The 25,002-nt window shown below is 40.9% G+C and overlaps 1 protein-coding gene across 1 annotated transcript in view; it reads right to left on the bottom strand.

Moving 5' to 3' along the window:
* DNAH6 (dynein axonemal heavy chain 6) overlaps positions 1 to 25,002 on the bottom strand; it is a 354,720-nt gene that overhangs the window by 94,825 nt on the left and 234,893 nt on the right. Inside the window, exons 49-60 of the mRNA XM_030828117.1 lie at positions 23,905 to 24,147; positions 21,686 to 21,853; positions 20,949 to 21,184; positions 19,502 to 19,763; positions 18,229 to 18,352; positions 17,531 to 17,727; positions 15,788 to 15,991; positions 14,909 to 15,034; positions 12,002 to 12,166; positions 9,642 to 9,709; positions 6,865 to 7,045; positions 2,562 to 2,741 (exon numbers count right to left, since the gene is read on the bottom strand). Coding sequence (XP_030683977.1) covers positions 2,562 to 2,741; positions 6,865 to 7,045; positions 9,642 to 9,709; positions 12,002 to 12,166; positions 14,909 to 15,034; positions 15,788 to 15,991; positions 17,531 to 17,727; positions 18,229 to 18,352; positions 19,502 to 19,763; positions 20,949 to 21,184; positions 21,686 to 21,853; positions 23,905 to 24,147 — 2,154 coding nt within the window. The remainder of the gene's footprint in view (positions 1 to 2,561; positions 2,742 to 6,864; positions 7,046 to 9,641; positions 9,710 to 12,001; positions 12,167 to 14,908; positions 15,035 to 15,787; positions 15,992 to 17,530; positions 17,728 to 18,228; positions 18,353 to 19,501; positions 19,764 to 20,948; positions 21,185 to 21,685; positions 21,854 to 23,904; positions 24,148 to 25,002) is intronic.

Below are 25,002 nucleotides of genomic sequence, written 5' to 3'. Positions count from 1 at the left end.
AACCAGGCCTATCTAAACAACTTGACTCCCATTTCTTTCAATTCCTCATTTCCATTCTCTCCCGGAAATAGAAATTGTTCCTGGACCTCCAACCATTATCAAGGGTACTAAATAAGACCTCTAGAGGAAAAATCAAGCTGTCATAAGAATTGTTTGACTATTTGAAGTTCAATAAGAGTTGTTGGAATGTTATATGCAGAGATCAAAACAGACTCTTCATTCACAAAACACTCATGAGCATTATGTGCCGCTAAGCACCATTGGGGATATGGGATGGGTGAGGCTTCATTTTTGCCTCCTGGGAGTTCAGGCTCCAGCAGGAGAGAGAAGCCAACCACCCAAGACAATGTGGGGTAACATTATGCCAGATGAAGCATATCAAATGTTTTGGATAAAGACTGCTGAAACTGTTTGCTGCTACTCCCATTGAGAGGTGGAGTCTAAAACCCCTTCTCTCAAACCTGGACTATCCTAGTGATTTGATTGACCAACAGACTGTAGCAGAATTGATGTTGCATGAAATCCAAGGTTAGATCAGAAGAAGTCCTGGAGCTTCCATCTTGGTTTCTTTGAACGTTTACTTTGGGGAGAGGCCCTCTTGGAACCCAGTTGCCCTGCAGGGAGAAGCCCAAGCCACAAGGAGAGGCCACTGCAGGTGCCACGGGTGACAGCCCAGCCATGTGAGTCAGCCATTTTGGATGTTCATTCCAGTCAGCCTTTAGATGTTTGCAGCCCCAGCAGCAGGCTTTGCTGGAGAAGGTGGCATTTAGGTTGGGAGGAAGGGCATTCTAAACAGAGGGAGTGTCAGAAACACAAAAGCATCCAGTTAGTCTTGGGAATGTAAATGGATCAATTAGGCTGTTGCACAGGAGTTGGGAGAAATGTGACTGGAGAGATGAAACAGGGACAGGCTGGATGTGGCTTTGAATTTCAGGCTATAGAGTCTGAATTGTGTTGATGGGCAATATCTGTGAAAATTCATTTAGGACCTAGGTCTGTGGAACAGTGTTTTGAAAACACTAGGCCTAGGCTGGCCTGGCTTCCAGGTGTGTGAGCCAGCATTGACTATACAGGGGCATATAACAGGAAATAGAGATGTGTTGCAGGGAAAGAGCGTTATGTTTACAATTCTCCACTGTTTTCTACTGAGTGGCACGTATGGAGGGAGAGGCCTTTGTTGTCTGAGTTGTGTCATGGGTAGGGTATAAGCATGGATGAACAGAAAAGTGAGAGTAAGTTAAACTGCTCTGCCCAGAAAAGGAGACAACACTACCAAGAAGGAGTAGGAGCTGATGGGAAGACTGAGCCAGGGAGGCTATGGTCAGGTGGGCTGAGAGAAGGCCACTGGCACCTGAGAGAACCTCTGGAGTGAACCTCTGGAGAGAACCTCTGATGCAGATACTTGGTAGTCTTGCTTTGTAGTGAGTAATGCAAACTCTCTGCCTTCCCTGGAAGTCTTTAGCAAAATTGGCATTGCCTGCTGAAGTTTTGTGGCATTGAATTTGCTTTTGGGAAAAAATGAATGCTGCTACAAAGAGGATAAGGGGTGAAAACATCCTGCCCATGAGACAGCAGATGAAATTCAACTGTGCATATGAGATAAAGAAGAGGCTGAAATAAAACAAGAGAGTCTCATAATCATATGGTGAAAGTGGGACAGGAACAAAGGAAAGAGATCCCTCTAAGTCAAAAGTGGGCGCAGGGAAGGAAGAGGGACACGTTGTTGCATAAAAGGTTTGGGAAATAAAAGATACATAAACCAATTTGGTTAAGGTCAGTGCTGTTCGGACTTGAGATGCAACAGAAAACACTAACAGTGGAAAGGAATCTAGATTACTGCAGAGGATGTCTAAAGAAATGGGACTGAGCTGTGACTCTTAAAAAAGAGAGAAGGTCAGACGTGAAGGAAAACAAGCATGCTAGCTAGTTGAGGAAGTCAGGAGCAAATGAAACTTGCAAAGCAGCTTTCTTCTCTTCCTCTACAGAGTGTTCTGTGCATACTGGGCAATCAAATCTTTAAAAAAATTCAAATTTTATATATACTTTTTTATATATATAATAATCACTAACTGTACACTAAAAACTGCATCTTTGGAAGGGCTGGTGAAACCACTCTTTTTTATTTTTTATTTTTTTTTGAGACAGAGTCTCGCTCTGTTGCCCAGGCTGGAGTGCAATGGCATGATCTTGGCTCATTGAAACATCCACCTCCTGGGTTCAAGCAATTCTCCTGCCCCATCCTCCCGAGTAGCTGGGATTACAGGCACCCGCCACCACGCCTGGCTAATTTTTGTATTTTTAGTAGAGATGGGGTTTCCCCATGTTGGCCAGGGTGGTCTTGAACTCCTGACCTCAGGTGATCCACCCACCTTGGCCTCCCCAAGTGCTGGGATTACAGGTGTGAGCCACCATGCCTGGCTGGAACCACTATTGAACCATGCGTGCACCTGGGAGATTTTACCTGCTAACTAGACTTATGGCTTGTGTGAGGCAAGAAGTAATTCAACAGGTGTAATGGAGGCCAAAGAGATGACTGTCATTAACAACAAGAACACACTTACCTGTTTAAAGTATTTTAATGAGTACTGGTACATAGGATCTATTTCTGAGAGGCTTGCAATGACAAAGTATATTACAGAGCCTTGAGTGGCCACTGGACGATACTTCTCACGAGCCACATTGATCATCTGCTCAGTGGACTCTGCTTCTTCCAGCCTGGTTTTAATGGCACCAGAAGTGATCTGAATAAACATACAATAACAAGTTCTTAGGGATCTGTTCCAGAAAAATAGTGGCACTTCTGGAATGTAACCAGTTAGGTCTAGGGAAGAAATAAGGATAGAATGAGTTGGTGATTATAGTAAGGGGTCCCCAGGTGGAATGACTGAGTCTCAGGGCTCAGTGACCTTCTGAATAAGCGGATCTTTCTTCCTTCCAGAGTTAGGAATAGGCAGAGGGCAGCAGGCAATACAAGTAGCTTTGAAAACATAGAAGCAGCACGTCTCTGAGACTCAAGCTGAGTTACTCCTGCAATGCAAACACTATCACAACATTCTTAATTGCTCCCGAACTTCTTTGTGAGCAGTCCAGGGCTCGCACAATGAATGAAGGAATGAAAGGAGAAAGGATACCCAGGAAAATGCCCAAAAGAAGGGAGTAGAGAGTGGCTGGGAGGCAGTGGCACCACATCCCTCCCTGGAATAACAAGGGTGACTAATGTTCTTGTTCTTTACCTAGTATTCCCAAGTATAGACATATGGGATAGAAGCTGTTGTTCGTGGAGGATTATAACCCTAAGTGAGTTAGAGAAACTTTCAAGGTCTTTTGGCTTTCTGCATTTTGGGTTTATGGGTCTGGGGAGCCCTCTGGCCAATGGGCCTTCCAAGATTCCCTTCTCTGTGTCTCTCAGTCTCTCTCTTTCTACTGCTTTCTGTCCCTGCCTCCTCTCCCTTTCCCCACTGTTTTTCAGAGGTGGATATCCCTAGGTTGGGAGATCCTTTTTTCTCTAGAAAGTCAAAGGGCCTAGAGCAGGGACCATGAAAAATAACCAAGGGAACTGACTGCTCAGTATTTGCTCCATCAAAGCTAAGAGGAATCATCAAGTTCCTGTATAGACAAGTGCTTTCCAATGGAAATATAATGTGAGCCACATAAATAATCATACGTTTTCTGAATTTATTAAAAATAAAAAGAAATAAGTGAGATTAATTTTAATAATATATTTTTAATATACCCAAAATATTATCAACATATAATCCACATAAAAGTTACTGAGCCCCATCTCTACTAAAAATACAAAAAATTAGCTGGGCGTGGTGGTGGGTGCCTGTAGTCTCAGCTACTCAGGAGGCTGAGGCAGGAGAATGGCGTGAACCCAGGAGGCAGAGCTTGCAGTGAGCCGAGATCGCGCCACTGCACTCCAGCCTGGGCGACAGAGCAAGACTCCGTCTCAAAAAAAAAAAAAAGTTACCAAGATATTTTGTTTCGTTGGATTTAGCCCTTGAAATCTGTTGTGTATTTTACACCACCAACACATCTTAATTCAGGCTAGCCATATTTGAAGTGCTCAACAGCCACCTATGGCTAGTGGCTATCTACCATAATAAAGAGTATAAGTCTAGACTGTTTACCCCAGCACACCAGGAAAGGGAGGGGAAGGATTCAGTGCAGAAGCTGTATCCAGGAATCAGAAAGCTCAAACTCTCCCTGTAATAACCCCTTAGGGAGCTGAAGGGGAAATAAAGGGCAGAGTTGAATAGGAAACCCCTATCTTAATATGGGACTCAACTAAAGCTTTCAAATCCAAGTAGAAAAAAAAAGTTGATATGAGAGCAGCTGGTGGATCATGTAGGCCCACTAACAAATAATTCTTTATGTCTTAGGGAGCACAAGGCACTGATAATGTAGAACCCAGGGCTAAAGAGAAGGAAAGTGGATCGTTTTCTTCTCTTTGCCAAAGAATATTAGAATACTGTATGCCTCCGTTGAGTTAGGCAACTACTTGTAGACATTATGCCCTACAGACTTGAGGTTTCAGCTGCGTTTAGAGAATATGAGACATATTTTTATGTAAGGACTCTGAGAGTTGAGAGGAGTATAAACTGTAGCCAAGAAGTGGCAGGAAACGCAGCCAAGGATCGGTTTGATCCCTGCTCTATAGAAAGGATGACTCCAAGGCAACTCCTTGCAAAACAAACCAGCTTATAGATAAAGATGGCAGTCATCACATGTGTATCTATCTTCACTTCCTACTGAAACTACAAAAAATTGTAGGAAAAGGCTTAAAAATGCAGACTAAACCAATAAAGATAGGAAGAATGGGAGAGGAAATATCAATGAATTTTGGGAGCTCGAAAGCAGACAGAAGGGTGGCAATGACTTAGCAGACCCAGAAAAATGGATTCCTACACTGGCAAAAGTGGATAGCCACGAACTCACCCAATTTATAAAACAGAATCCTCCTCACAGGCTTAAGAATTAGTAGCAAGAAGCACTCTTGGAAGTGGGAAGGGCTTAAAATAAGAATTGGTTGTAAAAAGACCCGCTAGGTCATCTTCCCACGCCACCCACGGCCAGGGGTTTGTCCCTTTCTCACCCTGGCAGAAAAAATAGAAATTTCCTTTGGAGAAAGTAAAAGAGAGGGTTTTCTAATGGAAGGAAGGAACTAAAACAGAGTGACTGGATGACTGTATGCAGACTGGATGCTGAGACTCTAGCCCTTCTTCTCCTCTCAGACCCCAAATACTTACAGCCAGATCTTCACCCTTAGGCAATGTTAACATTTAATGTTCAGCTATAATCAGGATATAACTACAGTGGGAGGCCAGAGGATGGGAAGGGGTGTGTGTGTGTGTGTGTGTGTGTGTGTGTGTGTGTGTGTTAGAGGTACAGATAACAGTTAAGACGCAAAATGAAAGTAGCTGCCTTGGTCGGCACAGTGGCTCACTCCTGTAATTCCAACACTTTGGGAGGCCAAGGCAGGAGGATTGCTTGAGGTTAGGAGTTTAAGACTAACCTGGGCAACATAGTGAGACACTGTCTCTACAAAAAATAAAAAATATAAAAGTGAAAAATTAGTTGGGCATGGTGTTGTGTATTTGTAGTCCCAGATATTCAGGAGGCTGATGGAGGAGGATAGGTTGAGCCCAGGAGATGAAGGCTGCAGCGAGTCATGATCATGCCACTGCACTCCAGCATGGGTGACAGAGTGAGACCCTGTCTCAAAACAAAACAAAACAAAATAAAAAACAAAAAACAAAAAATCAAGAAAGCTGCCACTGTGAAGGGAGGCATGGGTGGCTGGTGGGAAGAGAAGGCACGGAATGCTATTTTTCATAATAAGCCTTGTAGAAATACTTCATTCTTTAAAGAGTTGGCATGTAAAACTTTGCTAAAAAGTAAAAATAAGTGGGCTAACAGACAACCACCAGAAATAAAAAAATAAAAAAACCCAAGGAAGAATGAACAAGAGGAGGATAAAGAGATCTATGAACAAACAAGCTAAAGGAGAGAGGAAGAAAACAGAGGCCCAAAATTACTTGCTTATTACTGTTTTAATACTGCAATCTAAAGGGACTATACAATATAAAGCAGTCAACCAGTTTTGATGTCAACAAAAGCAAAAAAAATAACCTATGTGTTTCTGGTTTAATAAAGTCAAGGGGATTTTTTTTTCAGTAAATTATTTTGTTTCTCACAAGTGGGTGAAAATCATTTGTTCTTAGTATGCACTCCTTAAATGACAGTTTGAATCTGAGAAATAATTTACTGAAGAATTTTAAGTTTAAGGTAAAACTTCATCTTACTATCGACACGTTTTTGTTGAGTACCAATTGTGTGCAACCACCATGTGTAATCCTTGGAGAAGGAATATCAAAATGAACTATTCACAGATTCCCGCTGCATAGAACTTAACAACCCAACAAAAGAGATAAGCCATGTAATTGGATAACTGTGACACAGGATAAACAGTGTCAAGTACTGTAGTAGAGATTCAGATAAGATACTATAGAAGTTCTGAGGAGGAGGAAGTTAATTCCAACTGGGAATATCAGAGAGAGGCTTCCTGCAGGTGATGGCATTTATATGAAAGTTTGTTGTGTTTGTTCCTTTCAATTTATATCTTGCCCCAGTTCTTTATGTGTTTTATTTAAGAAATGCAGACAAGAGGAGCAGTGGTCTATAGTTTCTCCAAGTTCCTTTGGTTGGCAAGGAGCCCTGACAGGCAGGCACCCGTCTGTGTGTCCATGAAAGCCCAGTGTGGCCCCTGTCTTGCTTTAAAAGCCCTTGCAGGACCCTCAAAGGCTGTAGTTATAACTTTTGAAGTAACACACTTTCCATAAATACTAAAAATATTTTACTTGCCTTTGAATCCTGGAGTGTGTCAATAAGTTCTTCATTGTCCAGAATATTTCCTTCAGAGGTAAAGAGCATTCTCAGGATTTTCTCTTCGATAGTTTTCAACTGGTTTTTATCAGTGTTGATCCTCACAATGAGCTTGATTCTTTGTTCTTCCAACTTGGGTTTTTCAAGTCGCACCACATCACTAAAACCAAAGTTCAGATACCTAAATTATATTTCCGCCAGTGCCTCAAAGTTGCTTCTATTTTTCTTTCTCTGTTTGTAATTGTTCTTATTCTGAATACTATTTAGCTGAGCATTAATGCGGATGGCCATATCTGAATGCACACCATGTCTCTTTTTCTGGGTTTACACAATAGCTTCTGACTCAACTACATGTCAATTCTGATCCCTTATCTTGTATTTTAGGGATGCATACTACTGAAGTTCCCATACCTTCTGCTCATCTCTTAGGAAGACCTGCTTAATACTTGATCTCTCTAATCATTCAATTTCTGTCTCTAATGCTTGCTTGTGCCAAGATGAAAATGGTGCCTGGAATATTTACAGTGCCTTGAATATTCTTTCTGTACCAACATGGCAGATTCTGAAATCACACCCCCTCTGTGAAATGATTTTTGATTGCATATGAGAAAGGAGCCTTACCTCCAGCTTCACCCTTGTATAAACAGGTGAACTTATATCTCCCTTCACTTGTTCTTTCATAATTTGCTCCCAGTCTCCATTTGCAAGAGTTAATCTTTATGAAGCACTACTCTATGCAATGCACCCTGCTAAGAGTTTTATGTGGATTATCTATTAATCCTTTGAATGCCCCCATAAGGTGGGCACTGTGGTTATCACCCCCAGCTTGCAGATGAACAAACAGACTCTAGTGGGTCACTTCCTGAGATCACATGGCTATGAAAGGCCAAGCCGGGCTTGTACCTGGGTCTGCTGGCTCCAGAGCATGCACTGTTACTAGTATGCTGCCTCAAGTAACAACCCATTATTTACTTGTTATGTACATGCTGAATTCAGACACCTTGAAATTATAATATAAAGAATATTAAAAATCATAACCTCAAATTCAACTGTTTAAATAAGTTTTTCAGAAGACAGTAGTTTAAGGAATTTTTAAGATAAAGGTGAGCTCAGGAAACAGCTTGAGAGAAACATTAATCAAATTAGTCAAGTTAAGAATCAAAAGAGCCTGCCAAGGAAGTCTGTGAGGTGAGTTACAGTTTCTGGAAATAGAAAGGAAGACAAAAGGAGGTGGACAGTCTGGGTGGCTGAATGGAATTCCTTGAAGTTGAAAAATGGCCTTGTGCTGCCCCAGAAGGACTAAGGCATTGTGGTTGGCATTCTCCAGTAGGCAGGGAGATGAACTGTGGGTGTTCAAAATTGAGAGGATCTGAGGAAAATTGCAATGAGCAATTGAGCACAATGTGTATCACTGCCTGTCCAGGAGCTCAGCAGAGCAGAGGGCAACTGAAATAGGTGACAGCCTGTCAGAACACAGGCAGACCCAGCTCCATCCTCACCCTGGCTAAGGGGTGTTAGCTTCCCTTTTCAATGCCATCAATCTAGGAGAAATAGCAGGGAGATACTGCACACCATGACTGAGTCCCAGCATTTCTCGTGTTCTTATCAGGGCACTTCTCCTTCTTGTCCCAAGCAGCCTAACATGCTGGGAGCTTAGTGACACAGCTGAGCTTAACTATGCACAGGAATAAACTGGTATGCAAAGTGTTCAGCCAAGTCCTTAGAACATATTCATAAAATATGGTGAAATAAACTTTAATTGGAAAGAAGTTAACCTAGTGGAAGGTACGCAAGTTAGCAGCTGGCAGAATAATTCCTAAAACAAACTAGAGAAATAAGACTTCAGCTCATTAGTGACAACATGGGTAAGTCAGGATGATCTTGACTTGAATATAAGGGATATTTCTGTTGAACATGGGTCTAAATTATATGTTTCTTTAGAGTGAATAAAAATACATACATATGTATTCCTATATACATACATATGTGTACATATGTGTTAAATATATATTAAATATAAAATTAATTTTGAATCAACATCAATGTTATTATTTTAATAAATATTTTAAAAGTTTGTCTCCTGAGCCTCTTGGCTAACTCTGATGATTAATATTAACAACTCATAATACAATATTTGGGAAATAGGGATTTAATCACATACAGAATATACTAAGAAAGCATATATATATATACACATATACACATATATACATACATATATACATATATACACATATATACATACATACATATATATACACATATATATATCTATACACACACACATACATATATACACACACACACACACATATATTTGAAGTGGACAGTTAAATATATTAAGAAAACACCTAAAGACCAGTGAAGCTGGAACAAATATATTTGGAGAAGCTGCTTTTTCACAGGTATGGACCAGTGCATTTCTAGGAACAACAGAAAGACTGACTTCGTTCACTTGCTCAAGATGGAAATCCTAGTGAAGGGAAGAGGCAGGGCTGGGCTGCCAGCCTGGTTTAGACACTGGGGGTGGGGAATTAAGGGTCTATCCTTGACGTCCTTGAGAAGACGGTAGACAAGATCAGCTGCTCTGAGCAGCTATGGAAAGGTAAAGAACTTGGCCACTTACTTGTATTTTTTTTTTATTAAGGGTTCATGTGTAGTGCTCTTACACAGCAGAAAATTGTCAATATTTCTAAACAAAATATTTAGGAAACCCACGACACCCCCTCCCTCCCCCCAAGTCCCTGGTTTTTTACCTTAACAACTGATCCTCCAGACCTGATTTTGTTACAGTGAAATTGATAATGGTAACTTTAATGCATACCTGGAAGAGAAGCACAGAGTGCATAAAAATGCTTAAGTGCAAACTAATAAAATACTTTTCTTTATTAGAACACAGCTCATTACTACCCAGGTGGATGTATCTCAGGTCTAATTGCACACACACCTACCCCTGCACATACTTCAGGTGTAATGTGGCTTATAAAATCCTCACGTTTTTCCCTGCCAGTATGAGTAACAATCTTGCTCCTCAAACACCACAGTTATAGAATCCTATGTGGTGTTTTACGGAAAGGTGAGCCAGCGAAGGATTAAAAGCAGTATTTTGGAATCGATAGTTTGGGTTCAGATTTGAGCTGCACCCTTTAGTGACTGTGTCATCTTGGATGAGCCACTCATCTGTGCTGAGCTTTAGTTTCTGATATTTAAAAATTTGGATATTTATAGTAAAAACTCATAGGGTAGCTGTGAGAACTAAATGAGGTAATAAAATCACTTAGTTACTTATGACACAATGTGTCTTTGCTTGAAAGAAGCTATTATTGATAATAAACAAAGTTTTATATGCTTTGTCTAATAACATTTTAATGAAAAATCATTACTATAATATATTCTGACATCACTCGATAAGTCAATAGCAAAAACCAATAAGTACAACAAGAGTGTGTGAATGAACATATGGCATCGTACTTCAAGGATTTTGTAATATGGTAAATTACATATTGTAATTTTGTAATATTTGCCATATTACAAAATCCTTGAAGTAGGATTGATCTCTTTTTAGAGATGATTGACCTGAGGTTCCTGGAAATGGGATAATTTGCCCCCCGTCACAGAGCTAGGCTTGGGTCTTGTGGGCAATACACCCTCTCAAAAGTTAAATAAGTGAGAAATCAAACAGTGAAAGTTGGCACGTGGGTCACACTTCTTTTTTGGGGGCGGTATCCACCACCTCAAGCATTTATCATATCTTTGAATTAAAAACATTCTGATTATGCTCTTTTAGTTATTTTTAAATGTACAATACATTATTGTTGGCTGTAGTCACCCTGTTGCACTATTATAAACTAAATCTTATGTAGTCTATCTAACTATATTTTTGTCCCCATTAACTATCCCTACCTTCCTGCTCCCCTCCACTCTCCTTCCCAGCCTCTGGTAGTGTTGGTCACTTTTCTAAACTCTGAAATGGGACTTGGGACATGAGCCCTGGCTGTGTAATTAAACTCCTCGAGGCTGATGAGGAAAATCCTAACTTAAACTTTCAATGATATTTCCCCATCTTATTCAAGAAGTGTGTCAATTTCATTCCACCTGAACACATCTGGTGAAGACAGATAGCTATGAGCAATTCAACAGCTAAAATGAAAGTGACACTCTTTGGAATGGTATATTTAAGGATATTTTTGGGAGGGTTGTGGTGGTGAAGAAGTAAAGTTCTGAGGTCAAGTTCCTTTCCTAGGTAAGAGCCTGCAGAGTACACAGACGTGCCTGGAGCTGGGGCAGCAACTGGGCATGTGAGGAGGGTTGTGGCCAGGGAGAGCCCCGTGGGAGCTCTGTGGGAGGAGCAATGGAGTCCCAGCTGTCTTCATTTCTGTTGCAACTACCTTGGACACTGTAGTACTAGAGTAGGGGTTCTTCTAGAGTCTTCTGAGTCTCAGGGACATATGTATGGAGTGGAGCTCACACAGCTCCTCTCAAAGAATCTAAGAGCATGAGAAGGGGACAAGATACCCCCACCACCCATAACTCTAAGTGTAGACACTGGACCTCTAGAGCATGATTCTCTAGTGTTGTCTTGTTCCTAGAGTTTTCAAATGGGTGACCTCTTTATTTGGGCACATATGCTGTGGGCATTTGCACACTTAAATAATGACACCTCCTCCTCCCCCCAACCGCAGCCCCGTGGACTCTCAACTAAGCTCTGATTCATTTATTAGTCATAATAACAGGGACAAAAATAGTCTTTGCTGATGGAGGAAAGAGAGAGTTTAAAAGGGGGATGCCCTGTGTTTAGGAGGAGTGGCTGTGGACCAGGAGGGAGATGGCGAGGGCACTGGAGAGTGCGCAGTGGGGCGAGACAGAGCATTGGCCTGGGCCCCAGTGGGTAGGGGCTTGCAGCCTAACTAGATGGTGATGACAAGGGTGATTGGAATCAGAATAAAAGCTCAGAAGAGAAGCAAGAATGGAAGATGGTGGAAGAAAGGGGAGTGTATAGGAGACAGGGGAGAATGGGGGAGAGCTTTCCCTCTGGGTGGGAGCCCATCAAACTTCAGAGATTCATTACACCATAATAATCCAGTTAAGTTGAGAATTCCAGACCAGTGGTTCATACCTCAGGCAGATAGTGGGGATTTGGCATTTTGGTTGTCATATAGAACCTAAAGTTTTTGTCATAATCAATGTCTGAGTCTCCAAGACGGATGAGTAGTCGGCCACCACTGATAAAAATTTGTTTCAAAAGAATGGGTTCTAGAGCTGGATCCAAGGTTTCCTTAAGCTTAGAAATTAAAACAAAACAGGACAATACAAAAAGAAGCAATTAAAATGGATAGCATCAACTTCACAAAATTCCTTAGGCCTCAAAATGTACTGTGAATGAATAATTTTCCAGTGATCTGGTGGATATTTATTAACATCCTCACACTACCTCTAACAGTACCTATTTTCCAGCAAGCATTTTATTAGCAACCTAAGGAAATAAGAGCATCTGAAGGCAATATATCTATTTAGATCAATCTTACACACTATTCATTTCCATGAGAAGAAAAGAGAAGCTGGGTAGATTAAGTCATTGTGGGTTGGACTTCAACAGGCTCCACACAAATGAAGATCTGTTCATTTTCATGGTTGTTTAAAACCAGCGATTGGCAAATGACAGCCTGTAGGCCAAATCTGGCCCCATGTGGCCATTTTTCTATGGCTCTTGAGCTATGAATGGCTTTTACTTTTTTTAAGGGTTGTAAAAACATACAAACAAAAAAACACTAAACCAAAACAAAACAAGGAAGAATATGCACAGAGACTGCATGAGGCCTGCAAAAACTGAAATATTTACTCCCTGGCTCTCTATAGAAAAAGTCTATGAACGCCTATTCTACATGATAGTTATGCCTTTTTCCTCAAAGCAAATCTGACTGTTGGTAGGAATGTGGGCATGAAGACATTGCCCAGGGATCCCATCAGAAACATCTTTATGTCAGGACGTATGTGATGGGGTCCCATGGCCCAGGGACTTTCAAAATTTGACTGTCATCCATTGTAACAAATCTATTTCACATTGTGACATGGTACCCACACATGTAAATTCTTCAAACAAAAGTTTATGAGATAAAATTTACCTTTATTCAATATAATTTTGGGTTTAAAAAATTTTATTTCATTTGAAAATGTTGATTGAGATGGTCTAAACTGATTTCATACCCATGAATCGGTGGAGACAAAGTTTGAATACACCACCCTAGCAAATGTAGAAAGCAGCTAGGTGTATAATGCTGATGACCCCAAGACACAGAGAATTAGGGAGGACTGGTCAGAGTGTCCTGTTCATGGCTGGGGCCCTGACAAAGGCCCACCCCCTCTCCCAAGAGCACTCTGCTACAGTTAAAACACTCTTCTGTCTGGAGGCAGAACATCACAGAAAACATTGTCTGCTGCTATGAAATAGGAAAGTCCCTCAGGATCTCCCGTGTCATGAAGTAAACCTGAGTTCAGGAGTCCACCAGTTTGGAGCTAAAATACCTGTGCCGAAGTTTTCTGGAGACTTCACTCTCTCCTGTGACTGGGATCCATTACAGAATCACCCTCGTGTTGGTCAAGGCCAAGCTTGGTCACACTGAGGCCCCTTGTGCTCTTTGTGGCTTGAGTGGGGGATAGTGTAACTTGTGGATTTCCTAGGCAGGCAAGGCTGCTTGGATAGTTTATGTAACCCTTCCATGCCTCAGTTTCCTCATTGACAAAACGGAATAACAATAGTAACTATCTTGTGATGGGGCAGTGAGGATTAATGAGTTAATATACATAAAATACTGAGAACAGAGTCTGGCATGGAGTGAACATGCAATAAATATTAGTTAATGCTAACATATTAATTACAATTCCTAGTCATCATGCAGGTGCTGCAGCTAAACTGCCCTGGTCCATGGTCTTTTTGAGCTTTCTTTCTTTCTGATGAAGCAGTGATACTTCTAGGCACGGTTAAACTGAGATTCAACTCACAGCCCATGTTTTGGCTCGCTCGTTCCTTTATTACTTATAGGAAAATAAACCATGATCATTAACCAATCTCTTTTGTGCCCAGGGCCTTTGTGCTGTTCCCTTTGCTGGGGAAGCCCTTCTTTCTAAGCCTGGCATATGGCTGAGCTCATCACATAGGTCACAGCTTAAATTACTCCCTTTATCCACATATCTAAGTCAGACCAGCCATGGTGGCCTATCCATTGGTGACTATCCCAGCCCCCTCTTTACCCTTTCAAACCTCTGATCACAAGTTTCCTCCCCTCCCTCTCTCTCATTTCTTCTCTCTTTCTTTCTCTGTTTACTGTCTCTGTCCCCACCTCAATTGTAAGCTGTTGAGGACAGAAACCACATCTATATTTTTTGCGACTGTTTCTCAAATAATGTTTGAATGAGGGAACAATTTTAAAAAACACCCATTCTTGCAATGATAGCCAAAGAAATGGAGCACCTAGACTCAACAAACAACACTGCCTCTTCTTCTTCTTCTTCTTCTTTCTTCCTCCTCCTCCTCCTTCTCCTCCTTCTTCTTCTTCTTCTTTCTTCTTCTTCTTTTTTTTTTTTTTTAAAAAAAGTTCATTCTTATCTAATTCACTCAATCCAATTCTGACTTATGCCCAAGTAAAAAATAATGTTTATATCCACTAGAATATTTTACTCGCTTCACATCATTAGTGTATGTACATAATCCTGACTGCACTACTGTTGTGAATTTTCAGGGCAGCTCACCATCAAGGGCCATAATGAGGCCTGTGAAACAGCAGTGTCAGGAAACAGAGACCAGCCCTCTTAACACTAAAACAGTGTCTGAAAGTCAACAGGTCCTCCCTCCCACCCCTCTTGCAATGTGATAATGTATTGTTTAAGGAGAAGAGGAACTGGTCTGACCAATTTGAAAATGGAGTTGACTGGTGTCTTTAGCATGACGGGGATGTGGCCTATATAGGATTCCAGATATGATTTGAAAGTTGGGAACTAACATGAGAAAAGGAAGTGAAAATCAAACCTCTTCCAGTAAGACAGGTAAACCAAGTCGGATTGAATTCTCGAGTATTTGTAAGAAATTACTATCTGTAAGCTTAATGATCTTTAAACCACTTTTGCTTTCCTTGTTCCTTATCCAACGGTTTGCCTGTTTGGAAAAGCACAGAGAAGAACATTTGCTTTAGAGCATAATAAATGGCTAGAAAGCAAAAGCTTTAGAAGAAAGTGTGGAAATGTGGAAATGTTATTCAATCTAGAAACAAATTTGAAATATATAAACTATACTGCCCTGCCCCACCCCCGACAATAAAGACATCTTTTAAGCACAATGTTTGGGACTCTTCTCTTTGTTTAGATGTGGAAGAAATAAAGAAAAGAGTCATCTGGGAACAGAGTTCATGTTTATGGTATTCATGTTGGTCTCCCTTGCTTCCACAGTGGCTCCCTCTTCCAAACCCTGTTTAGTACAACCTGATCCATGAACTTAGGGAGTCAGAAAATGGGATGCTGTCAACTGTAAATTCCAGTCAGGCTTGCCCTAAAATTTGATCATACCCTGACTTCACTCTCATTCCTCAGACCTTTTAGGAACAAGGACTACAGAAGAATGAAGATCTGTTGATTTCTGCCCTCAAAGAAAACAAAAAACGAACGGTCATTCCCCTAAACAAAACCAATCAAAATCAAGTATGGGAGCACTTCAATTCTTCCTTTCTTACTTTCTCATCCACAAAATGAGGGACTTGGACTAGAGGACTTTAACAGTCTCTTCTGGGTCTAAATCTCCGTGTATGTTAAATCTAAATCTCCAAGTACACTGAAGCCCACTTTTATAATTTTTAATAGCTAGCTCAACATTAAGCAGAACCAAAAGCCACTCTCTTAAGCATCTGCTACACACCTGACCTTGGGGATCAATCATCAAAGGCCATCTTCTGCCTTGAGTAACCAAAATGCCATTTTCTGTTGATACCAAGTCACGGGGCAGCCCATCAGTGTTCCATTGCCGTATCTCGTAGGGATCTCCAAGAATGTTAACGAGACTGAAGGAAGGATCGATTGGGATCTCCAGAGACTGACAGTCCTGGATCCAACACTCTATAAGCTGTAGAAGGGGGAAGGCTTACTTGAGTAGAGTCAGGAACACTCAGTAAACGAGGGCACATGCAAAATGTGGTGGGCAGTGGTAAGTCAGTGGCTGAAGAGCTAAGCCCTCCCGGTCTCCACAGATGTGCTGGCATCAGAGCATGGGACACAGGAAGTAGACCAAAATCAGGAGGCCTAGGTACTCTAACTATACCATTAGTTAGATGTGACTTTGGAAACATCATTCCCTCTATTTGGACCTCAGTTGTCTCATGTGTAAATGACTGGGTTGTCGCAGTGGTTTTCAACCAGGTTTGTATTTTCCCTGTTGGGAGAGTCTGAAAGCATATGGAGAAGTTTCAGGTTATCACAATGACTGAGGGTGTACAAGCAATCAGTAGATGAGGGAAAGGGATGTTGGCATATGACCTCCTTCAATGAGTGGTGCAGTCATGCACAACAGAGAACTGTCTGTCCCCAAAAAGCACAATTGGCCCCAGTGAGAAATATGGCACCCTAAGAGCTTAGAGCTCCTGGAGAGTCTATGTGAGAGTACTATATCAGGTTTTATAACTCAAGGACAAGGGTAAACATTTTTAGGAAGACATTTCAAAAAAATGACTGTAAAATTCTTTCAAATAATTTCATTTCCTGGAAAATGCATGTAGATGAAACTTTTATTCTCTGATAAATGAAAGGCTCTTTCCTTCCTTCCTTCCTTCCTTCCTTCCGTCCGTCCGTCCGTCTTTCCTTCCTTCCTTCCTTCCTCCCTCCCTCCCTCTCTTTCTCTCTCTCTCTTTCTTTCTCTCCTCTTTCTCTCTTTCTTTCTTTTTTCAGAGTTTGCTCTTGCTGCCCAGGCTAGAGTGCAATGGCGCGATCTCCACTCACGGCAACCTCCGCTTCCTTGGTTCAAGTAATTCTCCAGCCTCAGCCTCCCCAGTAGCTGGGATCACAGGCACCCGCCCCAATGCCCGGCTGATTTTTGTATTTTTTTTTAGTAGAGATGAGGTTTCACAGTGTTGGCCAGGCTGCTCTTGAACTCCTGACCTCAGGTGATCCACCCGCCTCGGCCTCCCAAAGTGCTGGGATTACAGGCATGAGCCACCGCACCTGGCTGAGGCTTTCTTTTTTATAGCAATAAAAGCCTAAGGAAGCACAGATTCCTCCTGGTCCTGCCTGCTCCTTTCTGTTGACTGGCCCTCTGTTGCAGTTTCACCAATTGAGAACACCTCATCCAGGCTGGCTTTACATGCCACTTCTGATCATAAAGGTAGCGGACTCACTGTCTCTTTTCCTTCCCCCAGGTTTTTGAGCTGTGTAAATGATGAATAGCTTTCTAAGACAGGAGAAGGAAAGGGACCAACGTGTTAAGGAAAGCCTAGGGGTAAGACCATCACTGGCTGATGGGGGAGTGAAGGGCTGTGAAATATATAAAGAAATTCTACCATGAAGAACCTCTACAGTGAAGAGCCTCCATCTGAACTCAGAAAAATGAACCACCCCCGGCTCCAGTTTCAGCTGCTTCTTACCCCTCCTTACAAAAAGCAGGGTTACTCACTGACTGCCTGTACTGGGCTGTGAAAGCCCCATAGTAGGCCACACAAGCTGCTGCTATGAACACGTTCCCGGTGATATTTGATATTTCTTCCTCAAACTTCTGTATGCTTTCTTCCCATCGAACCTGCTCATCTTCTAATGCTGCCGTCAGCTTTCCAGCACGTACTAGACGTGCTTTTGTCAGGGCCATGGTCTTTGCTAGAAAAATTTTAAGAAAATCAGATTGTACAATTAAATATTTTCGTGAAGTATTAAAAGCTTATCTACCTGTTTCTTTTTATAGCAGAATAGCATTATTTAGCTAATGCTGTCAATACATCTCTATGAAACCTTACGCCAATTCAGCATTAATTCCCATTTCAGCACCAAGTCTAAGTTTGCCTTTTCCATATCGAAAACTCTTTTTTTGATACTCTATTACTCTGGCTGAAGACAGTGCTTTCTGTATCCTTGTAGTATTTAGTTTCTGGATCAAATTCACATACTGTTTTGTGTTTCAATATAACATGCTCCAGTAAGGCTTGTTCAGGTACAGGATGTTGAATATATAAAACATATGAGTTCTTATTTGATCCTAGAAGGCTAATGAAAATACATTCTACACATTGGATAAAAGCTGAAACCCGATTGCCAAAAACTTCTTCCTACTTCTGAAAATCAGGCATTTCCTGGCCAATGTAAATTTTATGAGTTACTTACCCAGGCTTTCTTTTTCATTTACACCTTTGTCATATTCATCTTGTAAGGCCCGTATTTGATCTTCTACTTGTCTTAGTAATTCTTGCTTTTCTCTCAGGATAGCCATGGTAATGTCAAGTTCAGCCTAATAAAATCAAGCAACTGTTTAAGAACAGGGCCAAAAAGAAGGCTGAATTTGCCCATTAATAATACAGATCTAAAAAAAATTTTATATATGTTCCTCTTTTCATGTCCAAAAAGACTTTGATGTGATATATAAAGTTAAAACAAATATAAATTAGAGTAAAATACAAGAACAGAAGTAAATGAAACAAAACAAAATCAATAATAAAGCCCAACAAAATAAATCATAATAGAGAAACAAGTGCACTGAGCGTTTGGGATGAATTAGGTATCACAATGGATTATTAATTTTAAATGATGCAACAAATTAAATATTCATGCCATAGTGGAAACTAATATTTCCTAACTAGTTCTCCACATCAGAGGTCTGCACACTATGGCCTGCAGGTCAAATCTAGCCTGCTGCCTGTTTTTGTACAGTCTGCAAGCTAAGAATGGTTTTTACATTTTTAAATAATTAGAAAAAAATCTTTAAAAGAATAATATTTCATGAAATTTGATAATTGTGTGAAATTTGAACTCCAGTCTCAATAAATAAAGTTATATTGGAACATAGTCATGCTTATTCATCTATTTATTGTCAATGACTGTTTCTGTGCTGCAACAGCAGAGCTGAGTACTTGCTGCAGAGACCATATAGTCTGCAATGCATAAAATATTTATTCTCTGGGTCTTTATAGAAAAAGTTTGCCAACCCCTGCTCTATAGCCACAGTTCTTTCAGTAACCTGCTCCACTAAATGATCATTCTTTTTTCTTCTTGGGAAGATGAAGGGCTTCACATCCAATGACAGGGTTAAGCTGGTTCTAAAACCTCAGATGACACCATTAAGCATGGAAGTATTTAGCAAACGGAAATACAGACCATCAGATGCTTGAGCTAAAAAGTACCTCAAAAAATAGATTAATTCCCTTTTTTTCAGATGAATATACTGAGGAACTCATGTTCCTCTTATGCTGAAAGAAGGCTGATTTCAGAGGCAATTTCTGAAAAAAAAATTGCCAGCTCTTGTTTAAAACAAAAGCTAATTTCCAAGAGTTTTGTCACTGTCTATATTGCATAGGACCACAGTAACATTATACAGAGAACTTGAAATGACTGGCAATCATGGCCTTCAATTCTATAAAATATCACAATACAGAAAATGTACCTGTGCGGCGCGGAGCTTTTGTCTTTTTGGTTCGACGACCTTGACCACTCGAGAGTACAAATCCATAGCTCTTACCCACATGCACATAGATTTACATGCTTTGGACACTTTCTCCACTTTTTCAGGCACAAAATCAGGATTATTAATATACTTTTGAAGCTTTGCCAATATCTGAGGCTTTATGTTCTCCTTATCATATTCTAAAAGCCTTTTTAGAAAGTTAGAGTCACCAAGAAGTTGCTTTGCTGATGGCCAATCAGGCCTGAAAGACAGACATGATATATTAATGGCACTGAAATGAAGCAGTATAAGAACAAAAGAAATGTATTTCTCTGAGAACATTATGATATTATCCCAGTAAGTGGGTAATTTTAATCTTGGCACTATAATTTTAGTAATTGGTAGTTAGGCGCACCACAATTAATTCAGGGGGTGAAAAGAAAATGGGCGACTAAGGTTCCATGCGACCCAGCTTTGGTAGAGAAAGAATTACAAAATCATAGTTTTAGAAATGTAAGGCATTATAGAAACAATAGTTTTATTTTTAAAGTGCTGCAGGCACTCACATTTTACCTCCTTTATCATAGTTCCCACCCTTAAAATCACCTGCCAGGACACTACAATTGCTTTCTAACTGGGCTTTATGTCTCTTCAAACTTTGCTCTTCTGAACTTTTGCCAGATTGATCTTTCTACCATGAAAATCTGATTAGATAAAAAATGTTCAACGATTCTCATTCCCTTCTGCCCACAGCTCTCTATCTGTGCTCTGCAGAGCTCTTTGGGTCCTACCGAGGTACCAGTTTAAGGGTCAGTGGGAACCTCTCCACCCTGTCTCCTGGAGGCCTGGTGGTGATGTGGTGCTCTGAGCCCTTTGCCTAGTTTTACATAGAAAGGTTCATTACAACATAATTTTATTGAAAAAAAGTTTGTATTGCTAAAGAAAGTCTGAAAACTACGTATCTCCAAGATGAAATCTGAAGTGTTTAGTGCAGCATTCAAGACCTTTCATGATGCAATCACTGGCCTCCTGCCCAGCCTCATCCCATTCCAAGAACATCAAAGCTCATTCCTGAGCTTGCCTATGGTCCCACTATCCAACAGAGCATTGTTTTCCAAAAAACCTACTTGCACATCCCCAGCTGGGCTTAGGCACTGTTTTCTCAGCACACCCAATACTACACAACTCTCACATGGTAATGAAATTATTAGTTTTCATGTCTGTCTTCCCACTAGCCTGTGTATATCTTGTAGAGAAAAACATATCTTCCACCGTCTAGTACAAAATAGATGTTGGGGAAGAAAATGCTCCTTGAATCAATTTGTTGAACGACCAACTGAAGCAATGAGAAGGTAGAGAAGGGAATGAATATATACATTACCATGGAGGAAAACAGTAAAGAACTCTTACCAGGTATCATGGCAATACGTGACTCTGAATTACTCACTTGGCATTCAAGAGAATGGAGATTGCTTCCATTACTGTCATGACCAAATCTGGGGGCTTTGTAAAAACTCTGATTTCAGATATATCTGCCTTATCTAAGGAATCCAGTGCTTTATGGGCAGCATCCAGTGCAGGTAGTGCCTCGTCAAGATCTCTTTGAGCATCATCAGCTATTGCTTGGGTTTCTTCAGCTTTGACTTTTGCTGTTGCTTCATCCTCCTGCACAGTGTTACGGACCTAACCATTGAAACACGACTGCTTAAGTGGCCTCATTATTTGAATTTTAATGTTTAAAACAAAGCCAATAATAATGAGTCATCTTTGCCCTTTGGATTAGAGTAATGATGAAAGGGAGTTAGCTAGATTGCATTTTATGCTCTCCTTTGTCCATCTATGCCATGCCAATAGCACAATGAATATAAACTTATTATAACAAACAGTTACGTCTTAGGAGAGACATAGTTGCTTTATATTTGTAGGTGGTGCTTTTCTCACAGTTCTCTGTCCCATTCATTGGGCTGCATCAATTCTTGGGGACAGAGCCAAACTGATTTAGTAAAGGGAGATTGTTTACAACTTAAAAGCATTGCTAAATTGCTAAAAAAAAAACTTTGCTAAATCTATCACTTAATTATTTTAATAACATACATAATAAAAAAATCCAATCGTGTCTCATTATATATAAGTGATCAGTTGCTGACTGAAGCCTTTTCCACATTCTCAGGAACTGCAGCATACCTGATCGGCACTTTCTTGATCCACTGCCAATTTTTCCATCAGGGCTTCAACATCTTGTGATTTTGTTAAAAGTACAGGCTCTAAAGCTGAAAGATCTAATTTCATTTTATCTACTAGTATGTTTGTTTCTAGTAGCTTGGTGAGACCATTCTTCACCCGATCTCGTGCCTAAGTGACAATGAAAATTTCTATTATAATGAGTATCATAAACTCTAAGTTTACTGGTATCAAACACATATTACTCATGTATTAGACTTTTACATCTACAGAATTGGTAAATCAGTTTGTAATAATTCAGGTTGTGAACATATTACAAATTGGGAAATGTTCAGGTAATGGAACTCTAGAAATGGCCATGACATTCATCACAGTTGCTTGGATCCATGCCCTCTGGCCACAGCAGTGGGACATCACTGGGCTGTGGCTCACTGAGAGTGAGGACCACATGGTACTGTTTTTATTCTCCGTGGTAGCATGTTGAATGAGTGAGGAACAGGTTCAGATGTGAATCCCTGGAGGCTGCAGCTCTGGGAGCTTGTTTGCTCTGGCCAGCAGGGCTGAGGACCCCTAGGGAGATGAGGTCCAGAGGGTGTAGCTCTAGTTGCTGGATTTGAAACCTACTTCCCTGTGGTAGAAAACTCTTGACCATGATCAAAGGGCTGGTATCTGGCAAAGGGGACACCTGGGAAGAACTGTTTTTCGAAGGTGAGTCAGAAAGCTTGGCTCATGGCTGGGGCAGTGGCTCACACCTGTAATCCCAGCACTTTGGGAGGTTGAGGTGGGTGGATCATGAGGTCAGGAGATCGAGACCATCCTGGCTACGGCGAAATCCCGTCTCTACTAAAAATACAAAAAATTAGCTGGGTGTGGTGGTGGGTGACTATAGTCCCAGCTACTTGGGAGGCTGAGGCAGGAGAATGGCACAAACCTGGGAGAGGTTGCAGTGAGCCGAGATTATGCCACTGCACTCCAGCCTGGGCGATAGAGCGAGACTCCGTCACAAAAAAAAAAAAAAAAAAAAAAGCTTGGTTCAAATGGGCAGATATCAAAAATATCAGTCAAGTTATTTCACAAGGCAGGCATTTTACCAAGTAAAAATCCTCTGAAAAAATTTAAATATCTATATTGTAAATGCTTCCATTTTTTAGTGTGTTTAAAATGCAGAAAATTGCAGGTCGTGTTAATATCCTGATGATGATGATGATGACGGCAGCTTCTAATTTCTGAGCACTTTATATGTGTCAGATCATAGTTTCAGGAATTCACTAACAGTGTCTTAAATTACACGACAGTCCAAGAGGTAGATACAGATTTTCTTTTAGTCTTATTTTCTACTAAGGCTTAGAGAAGTTACTAATGTGCTCAAAGTTGCACAGCCATAGGCTGTACACAGTTTGGCTGATACCCCAGTCCTTGCTCTTAGTCAGAACCACTGGCACATGTTCTTTACAACACCATCTGTATTGCTTAACAAAATGTTTTCCTCTGTATTAAATACCACAGAGATGACCAGTTCACTGCATAACTTTGATGGTCTTGTGATGCCCATATCATTCTACTGAGTCAAGGATACTTGCATAAATGGCAGAAGGAAAATATATATAATTATTGAAAAAGGAGAAGGCCCTCAGACCAACAGCAGGAAACACTTTTTGGTCATATTTTAGGTTGTCAGGGGCACACGTCAGGATGGAGAGGGTCTGATATGGTTTGGATCTGTGTCCCCACCCAAATCTCATGTTGAAATGTAATCTCCAATGCTCGAGGTGGGGCCTGGTGGGAGGTAATTGGATCATGGGGACAGTTTCTCATGGCTTACTACCATCCTCCCTTTGGTGCTGTCATCATGATAGTGAGTTCTTGTGAGATCTGGTGTTTAAAAGTGTGTGGCACCACCCCCCTCTCTCTCTTGCTTCTGCTCTTGCCACATAAAATGTGCCTGTTTCCTCTTCGCCTTCTGCCATGATTGAAAGTTTCCTGAGGCCTCCCCAAAAGCTGAGCAGATGCCAGCATTATGCTTCCTGTACAACCTGCAGAACTGTGAGCCAATTACATCTCTTTTCTTATAAATTACCCAGTCTCAGGTATTTCTTCATAGCAGTGCGAGAATGGACTAATACAAGGCCCTGACAGGTAAGACAGTAAATAGAGTTTCCATGCATTCTCTAAAGTTCTGAGTTCAAGCAAAACAATATTTTCATGGACAATATTGAACCTACTGAAATAATCTGCTTCCTTTTTTCAGACAGCATAGACAGGTAAAGATTGATAAGCTCCAGGTAGGAGGTGGGTGTCGTGTAGTACCGCCTGCGCAGCTCATTGTAATAGCGCTCTGCCATGCTGGAGACACTCAAGTGAACATTCACGCACATCAAGGGGAGCTTTTCTTTCAGTTCTTCATTTCCAGCATCGACTTGTGAGAAAAATGTCTTTGACACAGAAAGAAGTGCTTCTTTGGGCCACTGTGAATCAAGGAAAAATCTAGAAAATCTGTTGTGTCATTTCAATAACATACAGTTTAATACCAAGAAAAACATATTTCTCGGGAACTCCTCCCTGCCCAGTCCCCTCTTTACCTAGTTAACTCCTACTCATGTCTATGGTGCTTAATGAACTGAAGGGCTCTGTCCATTTGAGAGGTGCCTGGGTCTGCATTTACTGACCAATATGTCTCCACAGTATCACGCACACAGAAGTTGTTCAATAAATATTTGTTGACTGAATGAATTAATGATTGGGTGCTTCTAGAATTCCATAAATAAATCACATATGTTACAGGGACCTTATGTCCTCACTCTGTTTGTTAATAGTTGGGACCTCACGTCCATCATTATAATCACTGTCCTGCACACCTCAACTCCTTTGCTCCTCTCTTGCTTCTTTGAACTCACTTGAACATTGGTCAAATGCAACTCTCTTACTCCATGCCTGCAACTGTGCAGCTGAGCATGGCTGGAGAAAAATGCACAACCTTGCCAATTAGTATCACTTTAAATTTTTGATAATTAGCTTCCTAGTGCAGCCCAGAAATGCTTCTACATTTTCTAATATATCAGTTTTATGCTCTCCTGAGTATTTCACACCCGATTCTACTTCCTTAAACTGCTGACACTTAGTCTTTCTTCTTCACTCTCAGCCGATGACCTTACTACCCATATCACTAAAAAACAATAGCAATGAAAACAGAACTTCAATGAGTTCTTACCCCCACATCTTCCCACCTACCTGCATCTGTGCTCATATATTCTGCCTCCCCACCTGTTACTCAGGGGTAGGCTGTGGATGCACCCTGACCAGGTCAGCCCCTTCTTTGACGA

Source organism: Nomascus leucogenys, chromosome 14 (assembly GCF_006542625.1).
Source record: "Nomascus leucogenys isolate Asia chromosome 14, Asia_NLE_v1, whole genome shotgun sequence".
Classification (NCBI taxonomy): domain Eukaryota; kingdom Metazoa; phylum Chordata; class Mammalia; order Primates; family Hylobatidae; genus Nomascus; species Nomascus leucogenys.
This window is presented reverse-complemented; position numbering and strand designations above follow the sequence as displayed.